Source organism: Berghia stephanieae, chromosome 9 (genome assembly GCF_034508935.2).
Source record: "Berghia stephanieae isolate SIO BIC M18660-M18661 chromosome 9, UCSD_Bste_1.3, whole genome shotgun sequence".
Lineage (NCBI taxonomy): Eukaryota > Metazoa > Mollusca > Gastropoda > Nudibranchia > Aeolidiidae > Berghia > Berghia stephanieae.
The window spans coordinates 43,252,400-43,278,244 of NC_088368.1; the positions used below are offsets into that span (position 1 = coordinate 43,252,400).

A 25,845-nucleotide genomic window follows, 5' to 3' on the forward strand; every position below is an offset into this window, starting at 1 on the left:
TATGCAAAAGAATTATTTTAATTTGATTTTATTATTGGAAACTTACAGCAATACAAGCAGATGATAAAGGCAATCATTCACTTGCTATATTGCTTTATAATCAACACCTCTGACAAATGACACACAAGGTGATTTGGTGGCAAGGAGTTGATTTGTGCAGTTGTCAAAAGAACATGTCCCTTTTATGTCAACAGAACATGTTCCTTTTATGTCAACAGAACATGTCCCTTTTATGTCAACAGAACATGTCCCTTTTATGTCAACAGAACATGTCCCTTTTATGTCAACAGAAAATGTCCCCTTTGTGCCAAAAAAACATGTCCCCTTTGTGTTTGTTTTTAAGGATTTTACTTTTACGGCGCTTGCAACACATTAAGGTTATATAAGCTCCAGTAAAAAGGAAGAAAATGGGATAGTAAAAAGTTCTAGAATTACAATTAAAGCACACAAGAAAAGGTAAGAGTAAGACAAGGGAGAATTGGTTCAAATAGGAAACGGATGTAGATTCCAAGAGCACCAAAGTACTTTGTTTGAGATCACCTAAAAGTCTCATCCAGACACAAGCACAGGACCCCACTAACGGGAATACACTCAAATGTTTACAAATCATATGTTAAAAATAAAAAAGTAATAATACATAACAGAGAGATGGTTTATAAGGAAAAAAATATCATCTCCCAAAACTATAACCATACATTCGGCTGATTTCCTCCCAGCCACGTGTCTGACCAGGGCTAGGACAAAACTAAGTTGTTTGTTTTTGTTTGTTTTTAAGGGTTTTACGGCGCTCGCAACACATTTAGGTTATATCAGCGCCAGTAAAAAGGCAGAAAATGGGATAGTAAAAAGTTCTAGAATTACAATTAAAGCACCCAAGAAAAAGTAAGACAAAGGAGAACTGAGAACAAATAGGGATCAGATGTAGATTCCAAGAGCATACCACCAATGTACTTAGTTTGAAATCACCTACAAGTCCCATCCAGACACAAGCACAAAATCCAACAAAGAGGAACACACTCAAATGCTTACATTATACATTAAAAATAACAAATATTATAATACATAACAGAGAGATGATTTACAAGGAAAAAAATATCATCTCCCAAAACAATAACTATGCATTTGACTGTTTCCCTCCCAGCTAGGATTCCGGCCAGTGCCAGGACAAAACCAAGTAATCTCATTCCGAGACAAAGACAGAAAGCATGTTGGAAAACAGATATAACGGGATAGAAGACAGTGTGTACCTCCCTGCCCACTATGGGAGGTAGGAACCCCACCCAGTCCCCTTTGTGTCAATAGAACACGTCCCCTTTATGTCAACAGAACATGTCCCTTTGTGTCAACAGAACATGTCCCTTTGTGTAAACAGAACATGTCCCCTTTATTTCAACAGAACATGCCCCGTTTATGTCAACAGAACACGTCCCTTTGTGTCAATAGAACATGTCCCCTTTGTGTCAACAGAACATGTCCCTTTGTGTCAACAGAACATGTCCCCTTTGTGTCAACAGAACATGTCCCCTTTGTGTCAACAGAATATATCCCCTTTATATTTGATTCAATATGTGAATAGTTTATTTGTAAATGCAAAGAAATAATAACAATCAAATAGACAACTAAACCCAAAGCCATTTTGCCAAATGTGTCAGCGCATGACATCGTCAGTCGGAGGGTGAAAATGTTGGGTTTGCAATGTTTTTTTTTCATTTTCTGAAAGAATATGCTCCCCATAGCATTTTAATCTTTATTTGATGTCAATTGAGTGATTTTTCATGTAGTTCCAGTCAGATGTATAGGAAAGGTATCCAGCAACTATTCTCAAATTTCATACATTTCATAATTTTCAACCTTTTCAGCTGTAAAAATTAATTAGAAGTGAAATTAGCTTTGATGTACAAAAAGGGTTGATTTAATCATTTATGACAAGAACTCATTTTGGATAAAAATTTACCTTCTAACTAAACTTTGCAATATCTAAGTTCAAACCACAAGAAACGAACGCACTATCGATCTGTTTTATTCAAACATTCAAAACAGGTATTCTTCTCGTCAAATGGCCCCTCTCGGTGAATCCGATCACAATACGGTACTTATGATACCTAAATACAAAACAAAATTGATATCTGTCCCAGTCGTTCAAAAACAAATTCAGGTATAGGACAGCGATGCAACTAATACACTAAGGGCGTGCTTCGACTCCACCAATTGGAGTATTTTTATCGAATCAGCAAATGACCTCGACAAACTTTGTGACATTGTTACTAATTATATAATCTTTTGCGAACAAAACATCGTGAAAAGAAAAACAACAAAATCTTTTGGAAATAACAAACCTTGGCTGACAAAATCTATAAAAGAGTTACTAAATGAGAAAAAATATGCATTCAAGACTGGTGACCAAGAGGAAAGGAAAAAGGTTCAAAGAAAATTAAACAAAGCCATTCGAGAGAGGAAACAAATGTACAAAGAAAATATTGAGGAAACTGAAAGCTAATGACATGAAAAGTGTGTGGAATAATATCAAAACAGTCACGGGAATGAACGGTAACAAAAACTCAAAATTTTAGTTAGAAAAGGGTACAGAAAAAGAATATGCAGATGAACTTAAGAACTTCTATGCTCGATTCGATAAACATGATTTCACAGACGAGATTAACAACCTTACTGAGCAACTCAAACATCACGGAACAGAGGAAGAAAGGGACATCACTCAGGCCAATGTCAATAAACTCTTCAAAAATATTAAAGCAGATAAAGCAAGCAGACCTGATCAAATTTATTGAAATCGTGTGCAAATGATCTTTCCTATATTTTTCCACACATTTTTAATCAGTCCCTAAAAAACGGGCATATTCCAAGAATTTGGAAAACTTTAAAAATAATCCCTGTCCCAAAAAATAAAAAAGTCAAAGAAATGAATGATTTTCGTCCTGTAGCGCTGACATCCATCCCTATGAAATGTCTAGAAAGGATTATTCAACAAAGATTTCTCCAACAAAGTACACAACAACATCTAGACAAAAACCAGTTTGCTTACAAATCAGGGCGTGGGGTGGACGACGCTATATTAGCGTTTTCTCATGACACTTACAAACACTTAGACACTCCAAAGGGGTATTTCAGAACCCTATATGTAGACTTTTCGAGTGCATTCAACACCATCCAGCCTCACATACTAATCCATAAACTACTGTCCATGGAAGTGAGTCCCTCAATTGCACTCTGGGTATTAGTATTAGGGTTCTTGATGGACCGACCACAATTCGTTTCCCTCACGGATGATGAGAGCAACAAAGTTGAATCCTCTACCCTAATCACCAACACTGGAGCACCTCAAGGAACTGTTCTTGCTCCAACACTTTTCGTAATATACACAAATGACTGCATGAGCGGCACAAGTAATGTGAATATTTTAAAGTATGCCGACGATACCGACATTCAGGCCTTGATAACAACCGGAGATGATGTATTGAATTATTATAAAGAATTTTAAGATTTGTTGAATGGTGTGATAATAACTATCTAGAACTTAATGTAAAAAAAACTATGAAGAAGTTATATTTGATTTTAGGAAAGATGGTAACATACATGAAAACATAATTATTAAAAACGAAAAGGTAGAGAGGGTAGAGGAGTATAAATATCTCGGTATACTTGTCAATGAAAAATTAGACTGGACAAATCATTCATGGAAAGTGCTTAATAAGATGAAGGCAAGATTATTCATGACTGTACTCCATAAATGTTAACAAAGCAATTTTATCAACTGTGTTGGCTATGTGCAATCCTTCACAATCTATTTTCAAAATTCTATTTGCAATACAAAACCATTATAAAAGTTTGTTTTTATAATTAACTATTATTTTTCATCAATTAGTTCTCTCCAAAATCTATTTATTTATGCATGTTTACATGGTGCTATATCTACATTATTTATATATTTATACATTCAAATTTACTTTTTATCAACCTGGGTTGGTTATGTTCAATCCTTCACAATCTATTTTCAAAATTCTAGTTACATTACAAATCCATTATTACAACTCTACTCTACTTTTATGTCCAATTTTGATAGCATTGCTTGTAACTGCTGTATATTTTATGGATATTTTATTTTATTTTATTATATTTGATGTTTATATTGCTTTTAATTAGCTTCGTATTTTCATCAATTAGTTCATGACAGTGTATAAATCTGTGCTAATATAAAGATGAATGATGTGTAACATTATGATAATTTCCATTTAGGATCAATAAAGTATATCTTATCTTAAACCCTTTCACCATCCGACTGATTACGCCATTCACTGTAACATATAATCATTTTGTCTCAAGTACCACTACTTTTATCAAAAATGTCAACAGCTCCTATGCATTGATTTCCAACATTCTGACATGGCGGTTTTTTGGAGAAAAAAAAAATCCCAAATTTGCAAGCTAAAAACAGCAAAATTTTTAATTGCCAAAATTTGCGAGTTAATTTTCCTAAAAACCCATTATTGGTTCATGAAAGAGAAGGTATTTGTTCGCTTTTATGGGTTTCACGGCGCTTGCAACAAATAAAAGGTCATATCAGCGCCAGTAAAAAAGAAGAAAATGGGAGAGTAAAAAAGAAACTACTCTTGATTAATTATCTTTCACGTTCTACACGAGCTATCAAGTTAAAAGAAAAAAAAATTCGTCCCCTCTTTCTTTTTTTTTTTTTTATGCCTCTTAAAAAAAATTATTATTATTATTTTGTTTGTTTGTTTTTTTTTGCTCTCTACAAAATCTCGAAAATTTGTAAAAAAAAAATTGCAGATTTTGCAGTCGCAATGCAAATCAGTAGAATTTTGTGATTTTTTTGTGGCCACAAGTAATGCAAAAAACGACCATGCCAGAATATTAAACCAAACATTTAAAGTGCACGAAATGAAATCAGATCTGACCAAATCTAAAATGGAGTCCTTACAATTGTCTCCTTTCACTCAATTTTTTTTTTTAATTAAAAAAAAAATCAAATTGAGCTTTTATATAGCGCAATATCCACTAAACGTGCTCAAAGCGCTTTACAAGGGGTCCCTGGTCAACAGCAACATTCAACATCCTAGGACGGGACATGACACCTGTTAGGCGATATTACAATTTTTCGGACAGAGACAACGCTGTTAATGGCCAGGTACTCATTTTGCACCTGAGTATGGTGAGAGTATGAGAGTAAAGAGCCTTCTCCAAGGGCTCAACTATGTGCCGAGCGAGGCTCGAACCCAGGACCTTCAGATCCGAAAGTTTCATACCACTGGACCACATGACTGCACTCAAACTCTTCCTGTTTGTTTGTTTTTGAAGGTTTTACGGCGCTTGCAACACATTAAGGACATATCAGCACCAGTAAAAAGGAAGAAAATGGGATAGTAAAAAGTTCTAGAATAACAATTAATGCACCCAAGAAAAAGTAAGACAAAGGGGAATTGATCCAAAAAGGGAACAGAAGTAGATTCCAAGAGCACACTATCAGTGTACTTAGTTTGAGATCATCTAAAAGTCTCATCCAGACACAAGTACAAGTCCCCACTCAGAGGAATACACTCAAATGTTTACAAATTATTATATATAACATATAAAAGTAATACAATGCATAACAGAGAGATGATTTACGAGACAAAAAATATCATCTCCCAAAACCCTAACCATACATTTGACTGTTTCCCTCCCAGCTAAAGTATCCGACCAGGGCCAGGACAAAACCAAGCAGTCTTATTCCAAGACAAAGACAGAGAGCAAGTTGGAAAACAGATATAAGGAGATAGAAGACACAGTAAGTGCCTCCCTGCCCACTATGGGAGGTCGGGAACCCCAACCAGAATGTACAAATATTTCAACATTTCAATGTCTCTCCAATGCTAAGATGCTTCCTCTTCTTCCTCCCCCTCCTCCTCCTGCTCCTCCCCATCATCCTCATCGTCTTCTCCCTCAGCTTGCCGCGGTTCCTCCTCCTCATCATCCTCTACGTTTTCCTCATCCCCTTCCACTTGTTGATCAGGCTCTTTTTCCCCTTCCTCATCACTCATTTCATCAACCTCTTCAATTGTTTCTTCTTCTTGAGTAGCAGCTGCCGTTTTCAATGTTTTTTCCATCTTTTTCTCTCTTTTGTCTTGTAAAAAAGCTGTACAAGAGACATAGATATCATTGGAGTATTACGGGAGTGACAAAAGAGTAAATTCAAAGTTCAAAATATGTATTCAACGTACACGATATGAAAACTTACATTAACATTTTACAGTGTAAATATGAATGTGTTCATTCCTGGCGTTTTGTTTTGTTTTAAGGGTTTTACGGCGCTTGCAACACATTAAGGTTACATCAGCGCAAGTAAAAAGGAAGAAAATGGGATAGTAAAAAGTTCTAGAATTACTATTAAGGAACGCAAGAAAAAGTAAGACATAGGGGAACTGGGAACAAATAGGGATCAGATGTAGATTCCAAGAGCATACAACCAATGTATTTAGTTTGAGATCACCTACAAGTCTCATCCGGACAGAAACACAAAATCCAACAAAGAGGAATACACTCAAATGCCTACATTAAACATTCAAAATAACAAATGTAATAATACATAACAGAGTGATGATTTACAAGGAAAAAAATATCATCTCCCAAAACAATAACTATGCATTTGACTGTTTCCCACCCAGCCAGGACACTGGCCAGGACAAAACCAAGTAATCTCATTCCAAGACAAAGACAGAAAGCATGTTGGAAAACAGATATAAGGGGATAGAAGACACAGTATGTACCTCCCTGCCCACTATGGGAGGTCAGGATCCCCATCCAGCATCCCTGGCGTTGGCTGGGTGATGTGGCCAGAATGGAAAAAGGGTCACTTCCCAAGACAGCCTTGTACTGGACAGCAGATGGGAAGAGAAAGCGGGGAAGATGCAGAAGAAACCTCGCCAAGGACCATGGAGAAAGAATTAAAGGAAGCAGGCCTGTCCTGGAACACAGCCACCGGAAAAGCAGCCGATCGCAAAAAATGGAGATGTCTGGTGGATGCCCTATGTGCCTCAAGGCCCGAAGAGGATTAAGTAAAAAAGTAAGTAAGCATCTCTGACATAATTAGTCACACTGTGAAAATTTTTGTTTTGCGTTTTTTTTTCTCCTCAATTTTATGAAAGCCCAATGTCTCCTGAGCAATTTAAGCTTTATTTGAAGCAAATCGGGTATTTTTCATGGTTATGGTCATATGCATGTACTAGGGTGTGAAACCCTAATTTTGAGAAAACGCTTCCAAAGTTGAAATTAATTATAATAATTACATTCATAAAAAAAATTAAAATAAAATATTTAGGAGCAGAATTCAATTAAAATATTTCATCACTATGTAGAAAAAGGTCTCATTTAACGATTTTTGATGAGAACTCATTTTCCATAAAAATTGACCTTTTGACTAGAATTGTCAATATCTCAGTTCGAAGCTTTTCACAGTGCCACTGATTATCTCAAAGACACCCACAAATAATAACTGCCATAATCATTATCAAAATTAATTAATATTAACAATAAATATCAATCAAATGAAAAATCTGGACAAAAACAAGCTTGGCAACCAACTTCAACCATTTAAAACGATTTATCATATTTTCCCCAAAATTTATGACAATTTTCTCACATTTTTTTCCTTTAAAAAAATCATAGTTTCACTACGTGCAACCATGCCAAATTTCAAATTTAGCCTTCGCTGAACTTATCGAGACTTATCAAACTAGTAGAGGACAAGAAAATCCAGCAATTCCTACGGTAATCGTCTGTCTCACCACTAAATCATTGAAAAAAAATAATAAATGAGCTTTTATATTGCGCAATATCCACTTAATGTGCTCAAAGCGCTTTACAAGGGGTCCCTGACCAACAGCAACACGTAACATGTATAACGAGATACGATGCCTGTTAGGCAATATTACAATTTTTCCCGGACAGAAACAACGCTGTTCACAGCCAGGTACTCATTTTACACCTGAGGACGGTGAGAGAATGTGAGTAAAGAGCCTTTTCCAAGGACTCAACTATGCGCTGAGTGAGGTTCAAACTCAGGATCTTCCAATCCGAAAGCGAGTGTCATACCACTAGACCACAGAGCCGCTACTCAGATTCTCATCCCGGTGGAGATGATATTCAATGATCTTCAACTATTCCACTTTTATCATTTTTTCCCCTTCTTGTTATGAATTCTTGACTTTTGCATTTAGCATATTTTAGACATTACTGTACTATCATATTTCGGACCTCAAAGCATTTTATAATATGATAAATTATATTGATTAGCAAGCCTGCAATAGTGCTGATGGTGCCAAAAATTGAAAAGGGAGGAAAATTTTGAATGATTGCCTATTAATTCTTCTTCTTCTTCTTCTTCTTCTTCTTCTTCTTCTTCGTCTTGTGGAAACCTCCAATATTGTCGAGGATCACTCCACAGTTTGTAGGGTTTTACATTTTAAACTTGCTAAAACTCTGCACATAGCCTAATACTAATTTTAAAAACAAAAAAAAAAAAAAATCAACAACAAAACAAAAACAAAACAAAACAAAAAAAACAAACAAAAAAAAAAAAAAAACAAACAAAAAAAACCACAAACATAGATTAAAAAGTCACATTGTGAACTCTAGCAATCGCGTGAAGGCATGTTGGCAACCGTTTTCAGCCACTTCAGCTGGGAGGCTATTCCATAGTCGGGCAGTGGAAGGGAAAAACGAATACATGTGGGCGTCTCTTTTTGATGTTGGGATGGTTACTCTTGCTGTGTGTCCCTCGTATTTCTTGTGCCGATATCTTTGATGTCGTTTGGAAGTTTAAGGCACGAATTTTTGTAGTAGATCTTGTGGAACAATTTAAGTTTATCTATCTTTCTTCTCTTTTCCAGAGGTTCAAGGCCAATCCGTTGTGATATTTCAGACATACTTGAGAAAGGATCGAATGTGTTTGTGATGCGTCTTGCTGGTTTTCTTTGGATGTTTTCTAAGGTGTCGATGTTTTTCTTTGTATATGAATCCCAAATTGAGCTGCCTTACTCCAAAATTGGTCTAACAATAGTTTTAAAAGCAAGGGTTTGAGTTGTGATTGGGCATCTTTTTAAATTGCGGGTGATGTAAGCGCTTGCTTGATTTGCCTTTGAAGCCAGGTGACATATGTGGTCATTCCATTTGAGGTTTTTAGCAAACTCAATGCCAAGGTATTTTTCTGTCTTTACATGTTCCAGGTTTTGACCATGAAGTTGGTATTCAAATGTAATAGGTGCTTTCTTATTTGTGATGGATAGAACATTGCACTTTGATACGTTAAATTCCATTTAATTTATTGTTTCCCATTCTTGTAATTTAGCTAGATCGTCATTTAGTGTTTTGCAGTCGTCTGTTGTTCTTATCTGATTATACAATGCTGTGTCGTCAGCAAAGAGGCGCACTTTTGACCTTATACCTCGTGGAAGATCATTTATGTACACTAAAAATAGGACGGGCCCAAGGACTGAGCCCTGAGGTACGCCCGATGTCACCATCCCGATAGTGGAAGTCTCGCCGTCGACAAGAACTTGTTGGGTGCGATTGTCCAGAAAAGTTGCAATCCATTGTAAGGTTTTGTTTCTGATACCAACGTCATAGAATTTCTGGATTAACCGATGGTGAGGAACCTTGTCAAAGGCCTTGGCAAAGTCCAGTAGTACTAGATCAATTTGACCACCTTTATCAAGAGCAGCTGACAGATCATGTGTTAATGATAGAAGTTGAGGTTGACATGAGTGGTGTTTCCTAAATCCGTGCTGTTCATCACAAAAAATACTGTTAGTTTCGAGATATTCAGTTATTGAGGATCTCACTATATGCTCCAACAGTTTGCAGCAAATGCAAGTTAATGAAATTGGACGGTAGTTTTGAGCCCTGCTTCTATCACCTTTCTTGTAGATGGGTTGGACAAGAGCGTGCTTCCAAACAATTGGTATGTCTCCCGTTTCAGTTAGCCCCATATTTTTACAGCATCATCTCTCAAAACTCTTAACTATACATTTGACTGTTTCCCTCCCATCCAGGGTACTCTGGCTAGAAGTGGATGATGAAAAATGCAGCTTTCTTCTGTTTTCAATGAGACCGGATTCCGCACATTAAAAAATTGCTTAAATCACCCCCACAACCAAATTAAAAGGTGTAATATGGAACAAAAAAAAGCATAAAAGTGTAATTTGATTTTAAAAACATAAAAATACGCCTTTTTGACATACAATTGGCAACTCTGGGTGGTCATACAAATAAATCACAAGGCGACAGACTTCGCACAAAACATACCTTCTTGTTTTTGTTTTTATTTTTAAGGGTTTTACGACGGACTTCGCACAAGACATACCTTCTTGTTTTTGTTTTTAAGGATTTTACGGCGCTTACAACACATTAAGGTTATATCAGCGCCAGTAAAAAGGAGAAAATGGGATAGTAGTAAGTTCTAGAATTACAATTAAAGCTAAGACAAAGGGGAATTGGTTCAAAAAGGAAACAGGAGAGCACACTATCAAATCATAGCTGCCAACTTTTCAAAATGCAAAAACTTATTATTATACGCGGTGCGGCGCAGACGCCCAATTCATGTCTTAAAATGGCATATTTATTAATGTACTTAAGTACTAGAATGGTCAGAACTGTAATACTAAGAGAAGCTTACCTTTATCATCATACTGGGTAAGTGATGGGGAGGTGGTGACAGAAGCAGATTACTGAGGCTTGGGCTTAACAGCCTCCTTTGTGGCCGTCTTTGCCTTCTTCAGGAACTCTGAGCTGAACTCACTGTCATAGCATGGAGTGCTATTAGACTTGACAATGAGAAGTCCTGAAAGCATGTCCGTGCTCAGGCTGCCCCTGAAGTCTTATTTTTCCTAACTTGACTGGCTGTGTGGGATTGTGAGAAGGCCAAGCATGAAATATGACAGCTTTTAAACTTCTTTTTCCCAAAAGAGTCTACAATCTTTGCCATTGTAAACCACTGCTCATCTGAGGACTGCACCAGGAAGTCTGAAGGAAAGTCCTCTACAGCATAAGCATTGAATTCAGACTCCAGTAAGTCAATGGCTGTATTGAAACTTTCACCCTCTTCCACCAGAAGTAGCACCTTGAATTTCTTGACAAAAAATCTAATTGAACTGAAAGTGGCACTAGCTCAGATTTTCGTCTTCTATTTTTTTTCTGAATTTTTTTTCTTTTTCTGGATTGGCCAAATCGTACTAAGTACGATTTTATCGTACTGGTTGACAGCTATGCAAAGTACTTAGTTGGAGATCACCTAAAAGTTTCACCCAGACACCAGCACAAAATGCCACTAAGAGGAATACACTCAAACGGTTACATCATATGTCAAAACTAAAAAATAAAAATACATAACAGAGAGATGATTTACAAGGAAAAAAATATCATCTCCCAAAAACAATAACATACATTCAACTAATTCCCTTCCAGCCAAGGACTCTGGCCAGGGTCAAGACAAAACCAAGTAACTCATTCCATGACAGAGATAGCAATTGAAAAAAAACAGATACAGGGGGATAGAAGAAATAACAAGTACCCACCCCCCTGTCCACTATGGGAGGTCGGGAACCCCACCTAAACATACCTTCTTGACATTGCTGCAAGGGTTCAATAAACTGTTCAAATTCCATGTCCTCCATGGCATTCAAGACATCTTGGGCATTTATCGTCTTCCTCTTGCCTTTCAGAGAAAAATTGTTGGCACTGCAGAAATTAAGAGAATAGTATAGAGAAAATTTATATTTGGTTCTCTTATCATTATTATCATCATTACCACAGTAACTTATGCTCTCTCCCTCCCCCCCCCCTCCTCTCTCTCTCTCTCTCCCCCCCTCCCTCCCTCCCTCTCACAATAAGTCCCTTCATACCTTAGTCTAACAAGAGACTTCTCTCCCCGACTTCTTGAGTATGCTCCGGGGAGAGAAGGCTCCAGTTAGACTAAGGTTTGAAGCGACTTTTTTGGAGTCGTGGATAGCTCATACCGTTAGAGTCACGAGATCTCCCTGGCCAGATGGAGTTGTTGTACCAGTAAGGTTGCAGGATCGAACCCCCATCACCGCTGCAAAGTTTTTATTCTCTGTTGTCTTCTGGCATTTTCCTACTAACTTCATTTCTTGTTATCATCGGCATACGTGCCTGCTCCACTCACTTTTCTGAATTAAAAAATCACCCCAAATACCGGAGCATACTCAATGTCTCAATAGCTTCTATATCACATGTTTGTGTTGAGAATATTGGCTTTTTAGCTTAAATGCTGGCCAACTAATTTCGCGGTGTTTGTGCATGTTGAAACCGTGACCTCAAGAAGTCAGGGAGAGATGGCTCGACTAAGGTTTGAAGCGACTTTTTGGGGGTCGTGGATAGCTCAGACGGTGGAGTCACGATCTCCCCGGCCAGTACCAGTGAGGTCGCGGGTTTGAGCCCCCATCATCATCGCAAAGTTTTTATTCTTTGTTGTCTTCTGGCACTTTCCTACTAACCTTCATCTCTTGTTATTATCAACATACATGCCTGCTCCACTCACTTTACATAAATTATAATTCCAAACAACTCAAATTTTTTTAACTTACACTAGACAATACTGATAAATCACTCAAATTATTTCAAGACTGTGACTGTATTAAAAAGTTAGAAATTATTGCACTCAAAATGCTAAAAAATCAAATTTGCTTAATATTTGAATATGACCTAAAAATTGCAAAATAACAAGTTTTCAAAAATTCATTAAAAATTTTAATGTAAATGTTGGTGCTCGAAGCTCGAAGAAATAAATAACAATGTGAAATTGAATGTAAGCTTCAATTTAATATTCGAAAACAGAGAAAATGGACGTTTCGGGTTTCCCCTTCATCAACAAAACAGCATGAATGAAACACTACAGACGAATAAGATAATTATACATTAATGTATTTATGTCTTTATTGTTTGTTGTTGTTGGCTGAAGAGGGTTTTGAGCCCAAAACATTCTGTGTTTTGGTATTTTGTTCTTTTTTTTTTTTAAGCTGTTATATTCATTATTGTTTATTATGTACTCTTCAATCATGGAGGTTTTCCAAAACAGAACAAACAACTTTTGAAACAAGACAATGTAATACGCTTCAACAGTTGTAACGTCACTTCCTTCCTAATGACGCATGGTAACTTAGTAACACTGGCTCTAAACTATCGGAACAATGGCGGACGCCCGTATGAAATATTTCTCCGTCGAGCATAAAAGCGTATCCAGAGGAAAAAAACCCCATAAATTTGATCATGTTTTGACTTTTACACATTCTGATCACAAGGCATATGAAAAGTTCTAGCCAGCATGAAGAATAAAAAAGTAATGATTTTCTTTGTTTAGAACCAAGATGGCCACCAGGCGGCGTGACATCAGACTATTGAATCCAATTAATAAATGCTGTTTACTCTTACCATGATGTAGCATAGAGAACAAAAACACTCGCAGCTTTAGATATCGCTAGCCTTGCTTCTTTGGAAACATTCACACCATCAGGTATCTTTTGATAAAGGGAGAGAAAAAAATAATAATAAAAATGAAAAATGAGCTTTTATATAGCGCAATATCCACTTAACATGCTCAAAGCGCTTTACAAGGGGTCCCGGGCCAACAGCACATTTAACCTTTCGGGCGGGACATGACGCCCGTGAGGCGATATTTACAATTTATTTTGGACAGAGACAACACTGTTAATGGTCAGGTACTCATTTTACACCCGAGTACGGTGAGAGAATGTGAGTAAAGAGCCTTCTCCAAGGACTCAACTATGCGCTGAGCGGGGCTCGAACCCAGGACCTTCCGATCCAAAAGTGAGTGTCATTATGACTCATACCACAAGGACACATAGTGACTACCTGTAATAAATGACACCATTCTCACAAAGCAAACTTGGAAATTTCAAAATCAGTAACCAACACAAAATTCATTACTTACTAACACATGGTAAAATTTCAGTTATGCCAATGCTATTCTAAACCCAACAAAAAAAATGCTACATATATAGCTTTGGAGTTCAAGACCCCAATTACGAATTAGCAGGTCGACTTGGCTTTCATGGGCACGGAACTGAGCAGCAACCTTTATAAAATTTCAGGGAATTTTTTTTTTTTTTCTAATTAAAACTGCGGTTACATAAGAAAAGAAAATATTTTGTGTAACACTGCCATCAAATTGCCCAGAAATTAAAATCTGCAATATTTCTTCCATTTCTGATAGTCTGTAACAGTAATCAAATCTCCATAACAATCACAGATGATCCATAAAATTGACATGTTGAGAAGTTGTTCATTATTCCTGATGCTGTTTATATCAACCAGATATTATTCTATCAATACCAAAAAAAAAAAAAAACAAAAAAAAAAAAAAAAACAAATTAAATATATATTTAAATTTGTATATAACAAATAAATTTGTACCAATTGATGTAACAGCCTGGCTCAGTGGTATGGTCTTTGCTTCGTACCCGAAAGGTACCGAGTTCAATCACCCACCGCTGCGTTGTGTGGCCTTGAGCAAGTCACCCTGCCCTAGCTCACTTTGTGGCGCTGCTCTGTGGCCGACGCCTGGGTTATTCCAGTCTTTTCTTGGAATAGACCCTAAAGACAAATTTCCCCTTGGGATGAATAAAGGGAATTTTATTTATTATATCAGTACTTACAGCATCCTTTATAATTCTTGTTACAACTGTGTTTGGGAGATTCAAGTCCTCTGGTCTTTCAGCCATATTCACTCAATCAATTTTTACTTTTCTTCAATTAAGATGTGCACGTAAAGTCACCTGGTTAAAAACAAAAAAAATGGTACTTGGTTATTTTCAATAATAATAGGTTATATATAATTTCACTATTTTGAGCTCCAAGAATAATTTCGGTATATCAAAACAAAATCGTATTCGTATATTATTCAGTGCTGATAGTGGCAATAAAAAATTTAATTTGATTGATTTAAAGTGCTTGCGACACATTTGGGTCATACACTAGTAACAAGGAAGAAACGGGATGGTCAAAATTCTAGAATTAACAATTAAATTTAACACACCAAAGAAAAGGCAAAACAAAGGGAAATTGATTCAAATATGGAATAGATGTAGATTCCAAGAGCACACCATCAATGTACATAGATAGTTTGAGATCACCTAAAAGTCTGTTTTTGTTTTAAAGGGTTTTATGGCGCTTGCAACACATTAAGGTCATATCAAAAATTCTCATCCAGACACCAGTACAAGATCCCGAAAAGAGCAACACACTCAACTGTTTACAGAATATAAATTCAACACAGAATGCATAACTAACTGAGCCATGATGATTTTACATGGCCTTAAATAAAAAAAATCATCTTACAAAATTAATACTATACAATTGACTATATCCCTGTCAGTATCAGTATCAGCTAAGGACTCCAGCAAGGGTCAGGACAAAGTAAAACCAAGTAATCCCATTCCAAGACAGAAAGCAACTCGGAAAACAAATATATAAAGCAAGTGACCTGCCCACCATGGGAAGTGACAAAAAGTGAAAAAGGATGAAAATTTTGAATGATTGCGTTTATAAAAGCCCAATTTTTAGTGCATTTGAGATGATAAAGGGACAGCGTTCTCAGCGATGAGTATCCAAAAGGTAACAAGTTCCATCACCCCCTACTGCGCTGTGTGGCCTTGAGCAAGTCACCTCGTCATCGATAATAAAAATAATAATAATGCTGAAAACTTATATAGCGCTATAACTCCGAGACACCAGACTCTAAGCGCTTAAATTACAAATTACTTTGGCTGAAACATACTCATTCACACACACAAGCACACACACACACACACACATACACACACACAACACAACACACAACACAAACCAAACCTATCTTGCTTCTCATACCATCTACTAAAATCGAAACAAATATGTTTTAAGCGAACGTTTAAAAATAGACAAAGATTCTTTTTCACGAATGCTCTGCGGTAAGGCGTTCCAAATAGAGGGTCCGAAATGAGAAAAGGATCTCATTCCAGCATTTTTCCGAATTCGAGGGACAACTAGTTTTGTGGAATCACTGGCCGAACGTAAGGGGCGGGGTTTTGAATATCTTTCAATTAGTTCTGAAAGGTAGGAAGGGGCAGTACCTTCAAGACAACGATACACTAAAACACAAGCTTTGAATTTAATTCTTTTCTCAACAGGCAGCCAATGCAGGTCATGAAGTAGAGGTCCGGCAGAGTCGCACCTACGCTTCATAAATACTAGTCTGGCAGCGCTGTTTTGGACAATCTGAAGACGTTTCAGATTGTATTGCGAAACGCCAAACAACAGAGCATTACAATAATCCAATTTCGATAGTACGAGGGACACAACCAGGTGCTTGGTCACATCCTCAGATATGAACCGTCTAATGGAAGCAATCTTTTTTAGTTGGAAAAAGAGAGATCTAACCAAATTATTAACCTGATGCTCCATCGACAGTCCAGAGTCTAAGAATGTGCCAAGGTTTTTCACTTTGTCAACAATTTGAATAGAGGCATCCCCCAACTTCAAATCTGTTTCACTTTTCCACTTCCTGTTCCCCACATACAGCACCTCCGTCTTATCATCATTCAGTTTCAGTCTGTTCTCATTCATCCATTTCTTAACACTTTGGATACAATTTTTACTATTGGCTGATACTTCTTGTAAATTTCTCATATTGGAAACGCAGTACAATTGCGTATCATCAGCGTATTGATGGTAAGACAGACCAAAACTTCTGATGATTTTAGACAGAGGGCCAACGTACAAAACAAAAAGAACGGGTCCAAGTACTGAACCCTGGGGAACCCCACAGTCAAGAAAGATTTCCTCCGATCTATATTCATCCACCGTAATAATCTGTTTACGATTAAACAAATATGACCTAAACCAATCAAGCGCTGCACCAGACACGCCATAAGTAATTTCAAGACGTTTGAGAAGAAGATTGTGATCAATAGTATCAAAAGCAGACGATAGGTCAAGCAAATTCAGCAAAGAACATGAACCATTGTCTATAACAGAGAGGAGATCATTAACAACCCTAACAAGTGCGGTTTCCGTCGAATGATGTTGCCTATAAGCAGACTGAAATTTTTCTTCAAGACAATTATTTTTAAGATGAGACAGTAATTGTTTCAAAACAAGCTTTTCTAAGATCTTAGAGAGAAAAGGAAGATTAGAGACAGGGCGATAGTTTTTTAAGTTCTCTTTATCCAGATCAGGTTTTTTCAAAAGGGGTTTGACATGAGCAACTTTGTAAATGTCTGGTACAGCACCTGACTGCAACGAATTATTAACAATACATGTAAATGGTGTTAAAATTACATCAATGCATTTTTTTAAAATGGCAGTATTTAAGGGGTCTAAATCACAACTTTTAGTTGGAGACGACATAATGCAATCACGTAAGTCAGCTTCAGTAATCTTTGAAAAATGTGTTAACGAATCCTTTTGCGGCTGATGCCTGGATTATTCCAGTCTCCCCTTGGAATAGACCCTAGAGATAAATTTCCCCTATGGGATGAATAAAGGGAATTTTATTTGTTTTTTATAATTTTTTATAAACTATCACTGATACTCTATCAAACTTGTGGGGAGTGGGTCCCAAACTGTAAAGGAATAGTCTAAGATTTATCTTACGAGTGTTACGTAGGCAGTTGCTTTCAGGTTTGCATGTCAATATCAGAAGTACCTTTTAATTTCGAAAGGCCTCCTTTTATGAAATATTATAATTTAGACATTTCATCCGGTTTTCATTGGATTGTTGAAAATAAATTTGAGAATGTTGTTCAGTAAGTCACTCGAACTTTATGTCAGGCCTGTAAATGGTTGGTGAAAAAACTGTCTGAACTTTTCGAGGATGCGAAAATAGACCAACCAAACCAAAAAAGTGGATTAACAACACAACCCAGATATGACACAAAAATGAAATGCCATTCCCGGTGCCTCAATTTTCCTCACATAGCAAGAGAAGAAATCGCCGTTGGTGTCTTGTTCTTCAAGCCACGACCATTTAAATTTATTTTTAACACCTTTTTCTAAGGTAAGTAGGCCGCAATTGCGATCTAAAAATACTTCAGGCATAATGAATAAGAATAATTGAATGAATAAATAACTGAAAAACTACGGTCGTGAGAGAATAGAGGAAAAGAGAATCAGTCGTAGGCCAAAGGAGCGAAAACTTCTGATATAAGTATTCATTCACCTTTTCATTCGAAGAAAAATATTTATTTCGCATTCATATTATTCCGGTTCACTTTCAACCGGATAGAGATAATGAACTGAACTGAAAAAAGAATGGAACGAGGTGTGTGTGTCAGTAGCAAAATAGAAAGAAAAGGCCCGGTCCCCAAGACGATATGTGTGTTAGTTGATTACTGACTACGTTGTGTGTGACCGATGACTCGCAAACGCGAGCGACCGACACTATCTAGCTACCTGCGGGCAGACAGTAGGCAGTTAATATGTACACGTCCGGGGAGTGTGGAGGTGGTGATAATCACTGACAAGATGGAATGCTGTCTGGTTTGTTTTGTCTTTGACAAGATAAGTACAATGTTTTTTGTTTTTTTAAAATAGACTCTCGTCGAGACAGAAAATAAAACACTTTTATTTTCTTTTTAGTTGGTTCTGTCTTTTGAAGTTACGAATATATATATATTTTTTATATATATATAATCTTTTTTTTTTTTATCTGTCAGAATTTATAGAGCAAAATCGTACAGTCAGAATTCTGACAATTGGCAGATGATTTACAGGCCTGTTTATAATAATAATAATAAAGTTTGTACAGCGCCCAATCCCGTTGATAAAACAGTTCTAGGCGCACAAAATTGTAAAACATCATTAAAAACATTTTTGTACACACACCCATTTATACAAGTGCACGCGCGCACACACAACCTCACAAAGACACGCACATTCACCAGAACGTGCATATGCATACAGAGACCAAAAATATATGTTAACATGAATTATTGAATAAAATCATATCACATTTAACAATAATGGCGGAAGAAGGGAGATCATAATATTATGTCATGTTAATTTTGATGTAACAAAGGTATATCTTATTAAAAGGATGTTTTATTTAATCTAAAGAGCTTCTCATAAGATGGACTTTTAATTTCTTTTAAAAAGATGACTGGGAATCCACAACCCGCTCCTAACACTGAATGGTAAAAAATTCCAGACAGTGGGAGCAGCATGAATAAATGCACGATCAGCATAGGTCTTAGATCCTTTTTTAGGAACGCATAATCATGATTGAGAGTTGGATCTTAAAGAGCGTGAGGGAGTGTAAACATTAATCAAATCTGATATATAGGCAGGAGAAGTTTCATTTATAAGATTATAGCACATTACAGCAATTTTATATGTAATTCTAAATCTAACAGGGAGCCAATGTAAAGTCCAAAACAAAGGTGTGACATGATCACTTTTTTTCCTTTTCAAAACTAATTTTGCCGCTTGATTTTGAATGTGCTGCAGTTTGCCTAGGAGATTATTTGGAATAGAATACATGAGCATATTACAGTAATCAAGTCTAGAAAACATCAAGGAAGAAATGAGGGTTTGAATAGATTTTTGATCTAAAAAATTAGCCAATTGTGAAATTCTTCTGAGCTCGACATATAAACTCTTACATAAATTATCGATATGGCAATGCATGGAAAGGGTCGAGTCAAAGTAAACACCCAGATTTCTAGCTCTGTCAGTAAAATGGACTTTTTCGTTTTCAATTTATGTGTGCAGCGGTGATCAACTGAAGTTAAAGAGTGTTGGCGTCGTAGTTACTCTATGCAGCGACCAGCATAATAAAATGGTAGATGTGGTTTCGCCATGACCCATATTTTCAACTTTGCGGTAACGGGGAATTGTAAGTGTGCGTGTAAACAACAGTGTGTGCTAGACCGAGGAGCTTTCGGAAGGCCACCCCAGCTGGCCAACAAAAAAGCTGTAAAATTACTCCGCTCTACAAGGACCACTATTTTTACTAAAGTACTGAAGGATATTATTCTGTAGAGTTAGCAGAGTACGGATAAAAACAATAATAATACTAATACAATTATATATACAACGCTAGACTAGATCTAGCTTCATAAGTCTATAAACTTGCGCCCAGAAACCGAGATAAGATAATGACATTTCATTTTTCTTTTGATTTATTGTTCGATTTCAAAATTTTAGTTGTCTCTAGTCTGTAGAGTGTAGTTCACACAGTTCAGTTCAGTAACTCATTATTTTTGTATGTATTTGTATATGTATTTTGACTTTGACTTTGCAGTTTTCACACATGAAAAATGACACAGTTCTTCTGTCTAAAGGCACTTAAACGATGGACTAAATCCGTGTCACAGTTCTCCCATTCTCCTATGTGACCGCTAGTTATCGTTTGTGAGCTGCAGGCTAAAACCATGACTTGGTTAAATTGAGATATCTGGTGTTTATTTACAGAATTAGATAAATTAAATACCAAAATAAAGGGCATTGAACGCTCTACCGTTTGGTACAATTACCGTTTCCCTCCTTAAATTCATTTAGAAGATATTGTAATGGAAAGATAGCTTAATTTTAGTGGCCAAGAAAATCAAGCCGTGTATCATCATTCATGAAAAAATTCCCTTGAGAAACATAAATAATCATAAAATTCAACCATTTTCCTTTCCAATGATACCATTTTCAACTATCAAAACTGCTTCCCTGATACCATTTGAGCGTTCCATAAAATCACACTCATTTCAAAATCTAGGCAAAGTAACGCCATTTCAGCTTGGACTGCCATGGTCAGCGTCGCTCATTGGCTCCTAGCCTCGTGATGTCACAGTGGCTCAGGGGAATCCCCTTTCCTTTTTGGCAGTGTCTACGTACACAGTAAAGATGCATAACTTCGTTATAAAGAGGAATATCGCAGACATCTTGGTATCATTATTTTCGTTACCAACCGGGCACCTAGCCTCAGGATCTACGTACACGGTAACTCCGGTAACTGGTTTGCCGCTACAATACAAGCAATGGGTGGACCTCGCTCTGTATGTGTGTGTGTGTGTGCGTTATTAAAAAAAAATCAAACAGTACAATATAACCCATTAAAGGCAAGATTCAAGGTTACCATGTATGTTACTGTTACCGTGTACGTAGATCCTGAGGCTAGGTGCCTGGTTGGTAACGAAAATAATGATACCAAGATATCTGCGATATTCCTCCTTATAACAAAGTTATGCATCTATAATTGAACCCCCATAAAACTTAGTAAAAAAGCGAACGGCAATTCCCAGTCATAACTTTCTTATGAGTGAGTTAGGTCAGAATTTGACTCCCACTGCTGCTGATCACTAAACTAGGCACTTTGATAAAATTTTCAAACTCAAAATATCTTGATTTGACTCAGTCAGGGGGATGGGACTTGAAAAATCATAAAATTTGATACCTTATTTGTTTCTCTAAGACCTACGGTTCCAGAGTTATTTATATTTTTCTATTGAAATTTTTTGTCAATTTTACAGAGAGAATCTGTGATCTCACTGCTACCTCAAAACCAGCATCTCGCGGCGATTGGGAAATTTTGAGTTTTACAGTCAACATGGCCCACTTATTGTTTTCAGTAATTTTGTTTCAATTAAAAAATAATTGGCAAGTGTTAGGTATCATTTTAATGGTCAGAAAATAAGCTTTATTTTCATATAAATCATTTTTATGGATGGAAAGTATGGAAAAAATTAAGGATAAATGAAAAGGGGGAAAAATATGAGGTTTTTGTCCTAAAAAGTGGGGTTGATGGCGGAAAAAATAAAATAATGAGCGAGTGTATCAATTTTGATGAAATTTGGCAGAGATATTCTTCAATTAATTGTCTATCGATGTATGAAGTATAATTAAAATGTATCCATAATTTAAAAAGTTCTTATAATTCGAAAATTTATAAATTTTTATTACATAAGCTTTCTGAGAAATACAATCAGGAATTAAGAATGAAATACACCGTTAGAAAGCTTGTTTTGTGCCCTTTATAATGATATCAAAATTAGTCACATAGGTTCACAAATAACGCCATGGTGACCAAAACAGTAAAGGGTCAAAAATAAAGTTCTAAAAAACGAGTTTCACCTTACAGTGAGCCTATCGGCGGCCACTGGACTGGAGTTATCAAAGTGCCTAACTAAACTGCCTAAATTACCGTGTACATAGACACTCCATTCCTTTTTTTCAGTCAGCTGGTGCCCAGTTTCTGGCTGATTGTAGTATAATTTTTGGGGTGTTTTTAATTTAATATTAATAAGGCATTTAATTAAGTAGTAAGGTATAAAATATTGAATAACTCGTCCATATAACCTAGAGACAAAATTCAAACGGTTTTATCATTGGAATGGTATACTGCATCATAGTAAACCTGATTTTATACTGTCATTTGAAAACTGAATTTTTATTTTCAGTGCCTCCAGTGTTCATATTCACTGTCACTCACTCAATAAAAAAAATACTTTAAAATTTCTACATCACAATTTCAATTCTAGTCCATAGCAATTGTCCATATATTTACTTGTTAATTAATCTCCCTAACTGTTATTTCTCTGTGAAGGGAAGTTCTATGTTCAATATTTGTCAATCGTGTATTCGTATCCATATATGCATGTATTAGATATGTCTAAAAAAGCTGCTCAACTTAATTTCAATGTTCTTTATTTTCACTTTGGATCACTTTTTCACTTCTCATTTCGATGAAAACCAAAAACAGTCATGTGTGCTTATAGTACCAGGAAGTATTCAATTTTTCAAAAAAGCTCCAAAATATAGACCAACTTGTTTTTGTTGTTGGATTTTATAATCTGAAAAGAATAATGTGGTGGTAAAAAAAAGAATTCCTACAAAAACTGGTTTGAAGGAGTCGATACATACATAGCTATGTCTACGTACACTGTATGTACACGTTGATACAAGGTGTTCGAACTAATGGTCGAAGGTAATTTTGTTTGTCTCTATACTATTGGCTCTTCGCAGCTTTTGAGGACTTTACAATTTAGACCAAACTAAAGCTTGCTTTAAGTCAATGTTAGCTTCCGCTTTCTCATAGTCTTTTACTTTTAGTCAAGATTTTGGGGTTAAAAAGACTCGAGTAATAAATTAATCAGTTTTCATTGTTAGATTCGGATTATTCAGCCTAATCTGGTCACTTTTTTTTTGTCAAAGCGGCAAACCAATCTTGATCACAAGTGGCGGGAAGTGAGTTAAAAAGAGAGATCATCGAACCAAAAAGTCATGAAACAAAAACCAAAGTGAGACCAGGGTTGTCAGGTTGGAATTTTCAAAGAAAGCCAGATTCCATAATTTTGGCTTTTTAGAAATGTCCTGGGCTTTTCTAAGAACGTTTGGCCTTTTGGACTTTTAGTGCATTTTTGGCCGTTTAATTCATAATTTAGTCTTTTTATACACGTTTTAGGCATTCGTATATATACAACAGCAACAACAAAAGTAATAATAATGTAAAAGGAGAGAAAATGAAAACCCTCCAAGCACACAGACTTGTTTTGAAACTGAACTCTCTCTCTCTCTCTCTCTCTCTCTCTCTCTCTCTCTCTCTCTCTCTCTCTCTCTCTCTCCCCCCCCCTCTCTCTCTCTCTCTCTCTCTCTCTCTCTCTCTCTCTCTCTCTCTCTCGCTGGATTTTGTCAAAAACACCATTATAATAATATAGTATACTAAAAATTTGGCTTTTTATTTGGCAACCTGGCAATCCTGAGTAAGACGAGGGCCGAGGGACGAGGCTGAGCTGCGAGAAACAGTGGAGTGGACTGTTAAAAATGTAACGGCTTCGAAAAGGAACAAGGTACCAAACACGGAACGTTTCGAGCTCAAACCCCTTCTTCAGCCAACAAGAAACAATAAATACATTACTAAATTCCAGATAGACGACAGATAATTTGTAGGTCTTCTCTGTTAGAAAAATATTGGAAAGTAAACAATAACAAACAAAAAAAAAAAAAGTGTACGATATGTAACTAAGAGGAGTTCCAACTTGAGCGGAATTAAAACAACGCATAAAATTATGGTGCGCATAAAAAGGTGAAATCGCGGGTAGAATAGAAATAGTTGGAAAAATGTATCCGTGCAATAAATCCAAATAGCGGTGAAAATAATCCAAAAGTACGACGTAAGAAATGGAGTGATCATGAATGTCAACTATCATTTATCTAATCTTGACAATCTCTACTCCAACTCCAACGATGAATGAAATAACACAAATCTGAGAAATATAGAAGCCAGAAACGATAGTTTAGTGATATTCCAATCTGGTGTCGAGTCCTCGGGGATTGATGGGAAGATAGATAGGTAATCACTTTTCATCTTAATCTTAGGTAAATGGATTGGTAGATATATAGGTAGGTAGGTGCATTGATAGAAAGATAGATAAGTAGGAATGTAGATAATATAGATAGAGTTACAAGAGGAGATAGTAACACAAACACATCAGCACAGATAACAAAGGTCTTGTTAAACTTGTCATGGTCATATACCGATTATTGCAAGTATTCACTCAGTTAATTATAATTGGATTAAGTGTTTTCTTCATGACTGACAAATGCCAACACATGCATATTGCCAAAAAACAAATTTTAAAAACAAATATTCAATTTGTTGTCATTAGAAAAGGGCATAAAAACAGTCCATTGAAATAAAAATAATATCAATAATGATAAATGATGAACGCCTTCATGTAGATGGAGTGCTTGCGTGCATCAATGACCTGGATAGCTGATAAACAAAACAAAAAAAAAACTGTAGGACGAGACATGATGCCTGTTAGGTGATATTACATTTTTTTTCCGACTGAGACAACGTTGTTAACAACCAGGTACTCATTGTAAACCTGAGTACGGTGGGCAGGAGTGGTGGGGGAGGTGGTCAGAAAAAAATCTTGACTTCACTGGGGATCAATCTTGGTCCTTTGGATATGAAGCGAGTGGTTTACCGACTGAGCTATCAGGGCACTCTAATCATTTGTTTTAGTCTTTGATCCTCATTTTATCAAATGATTTGGAATATTAGCTTCAAATTTATTTATTTTATCTTTTCTTCCTTATTTATGACACTCTATTCAGGACTTGCTAGACTTTGCTCAATTATCTTATTTTATTTTCAGATTCCATCATTGTGAAATCTAACCGGTGTCATTGCCACTAGGAGTCGACAATGTTCGATAAGCAAGAAGCATTAGATTTCATCATAAACTTTCTCCACGTGGAAAATGCAGAGTCATTATTGGAGAACAATAGGAAAGAACTTTTGGAAGGAATTGTCCTCAAGATTCATCAAAGGCTACCATTCCAGAACATTAATTTATTGAGTGTGCCCCCGAATGAAAGGTTTGTTGGGTTCTATTTTTAAACAAAAAATTACAAAAGCTTTTATACAGCAAAAAATCTATTAAACATGCCTTAAGCACTTTACAAGAGGTCCCTAGCTGACAGCACCATTAAACATTAACATATAGGATGAGACATGATGCCTGTTAGGCGATATTACAATTTGCTCCAGACAGAGACGACACTGTTAATGGCCAGATACTCATTTGACATCCGAGTATGGTGAGAAAATGTGAGTAAAGAGCCTTTTCCAAGGACTAAATTATGTGCCACTCGAGACTCGAACCCTGGACCTTTCGATTTATTAGACCGCATTGCCGCACAACAGTCAAATGTGTTGAGGTTTAATGGAATTTTCGTTTTTACAAAGGTGACAACACACAAAAGATTTAATTTCTATAGCGCTTATCCAAAGTTAACATGATGCTTTACAATTTTATCTTCACTTCA

The 25,845-nt window shown here is 36.3% G+C and overlaps 2 protein-coding genes across 7 annotated transcripts in view; one reads left to right on the top strand and one right to left on the bottom strand.

Moving 5' to 3' along the window:
- On the bottom strand, nt 1–23,236 carry LOC144980283 (DNA polymerase epsilon subunit 3-like). Of its 3 annotated transcripts, none has more exons than XM_078927924.1 (5): nt 22,951–23,236; nt 14,700–14,819; nt 13,456–13,541; nt 11,627–11,745; nt 1–6,148 (listed from the first exon to the last, which is right to left on the bottom strand). In XM_078927924.1, the coding sequence occupies exons 2-5, from the start codon at nt 14,763–14,765 to the stop codon at nt 5,886–5,888; spliced, it is 534 nt and encodes a 177-aa protein (XP_078784050.1). In that variant the 5' UTR covers nt 14,766–14,819; nt 22,951–23,236; the 3' UTR covers nt 1–5,885. The 3 variants fall into 3 exon arrangements, with proteins under 3 accessions (XP_078784050.1, XP_078784049.1, XP_078784048.1); XM_078927923.1 differs by having other exon boundaries at nt 22,933–23,236; XM_078927922.1 differs by lacking the exon at nt 22,951–23,236 and adding an exon at nt 22,577–22,768.
- LOC144980282 (uncharacterized) overlaps nt 22,848–25,845 on the top strand; it is a 7,139-nt gene continuing 4,141 nt past the window's right edge. The window contains exons 1-2 of one of the 4 annotated variants that reach the window (XM_078927920.1): nt 22,848–22,996; nt 25,173–25,395. In XM_078927920.1, coding sequence (XP_078784046.1) covers nt 25,223–25,395 — 173 coding nt within the window. In that variant the 5' untranslated portion in view covers nt 22,848–22,996; nt 25,173–25,222. Of the gene's footprint in view, nt 22,997–23,749; nt 24,362–25,172; nt 25,396–25,845 lie in introns of those variants that run through there. The other 3 variants (XM_078927917.1, XM_078927919.1, XM_078927918.1) reach the window with 3 other exon arrangements.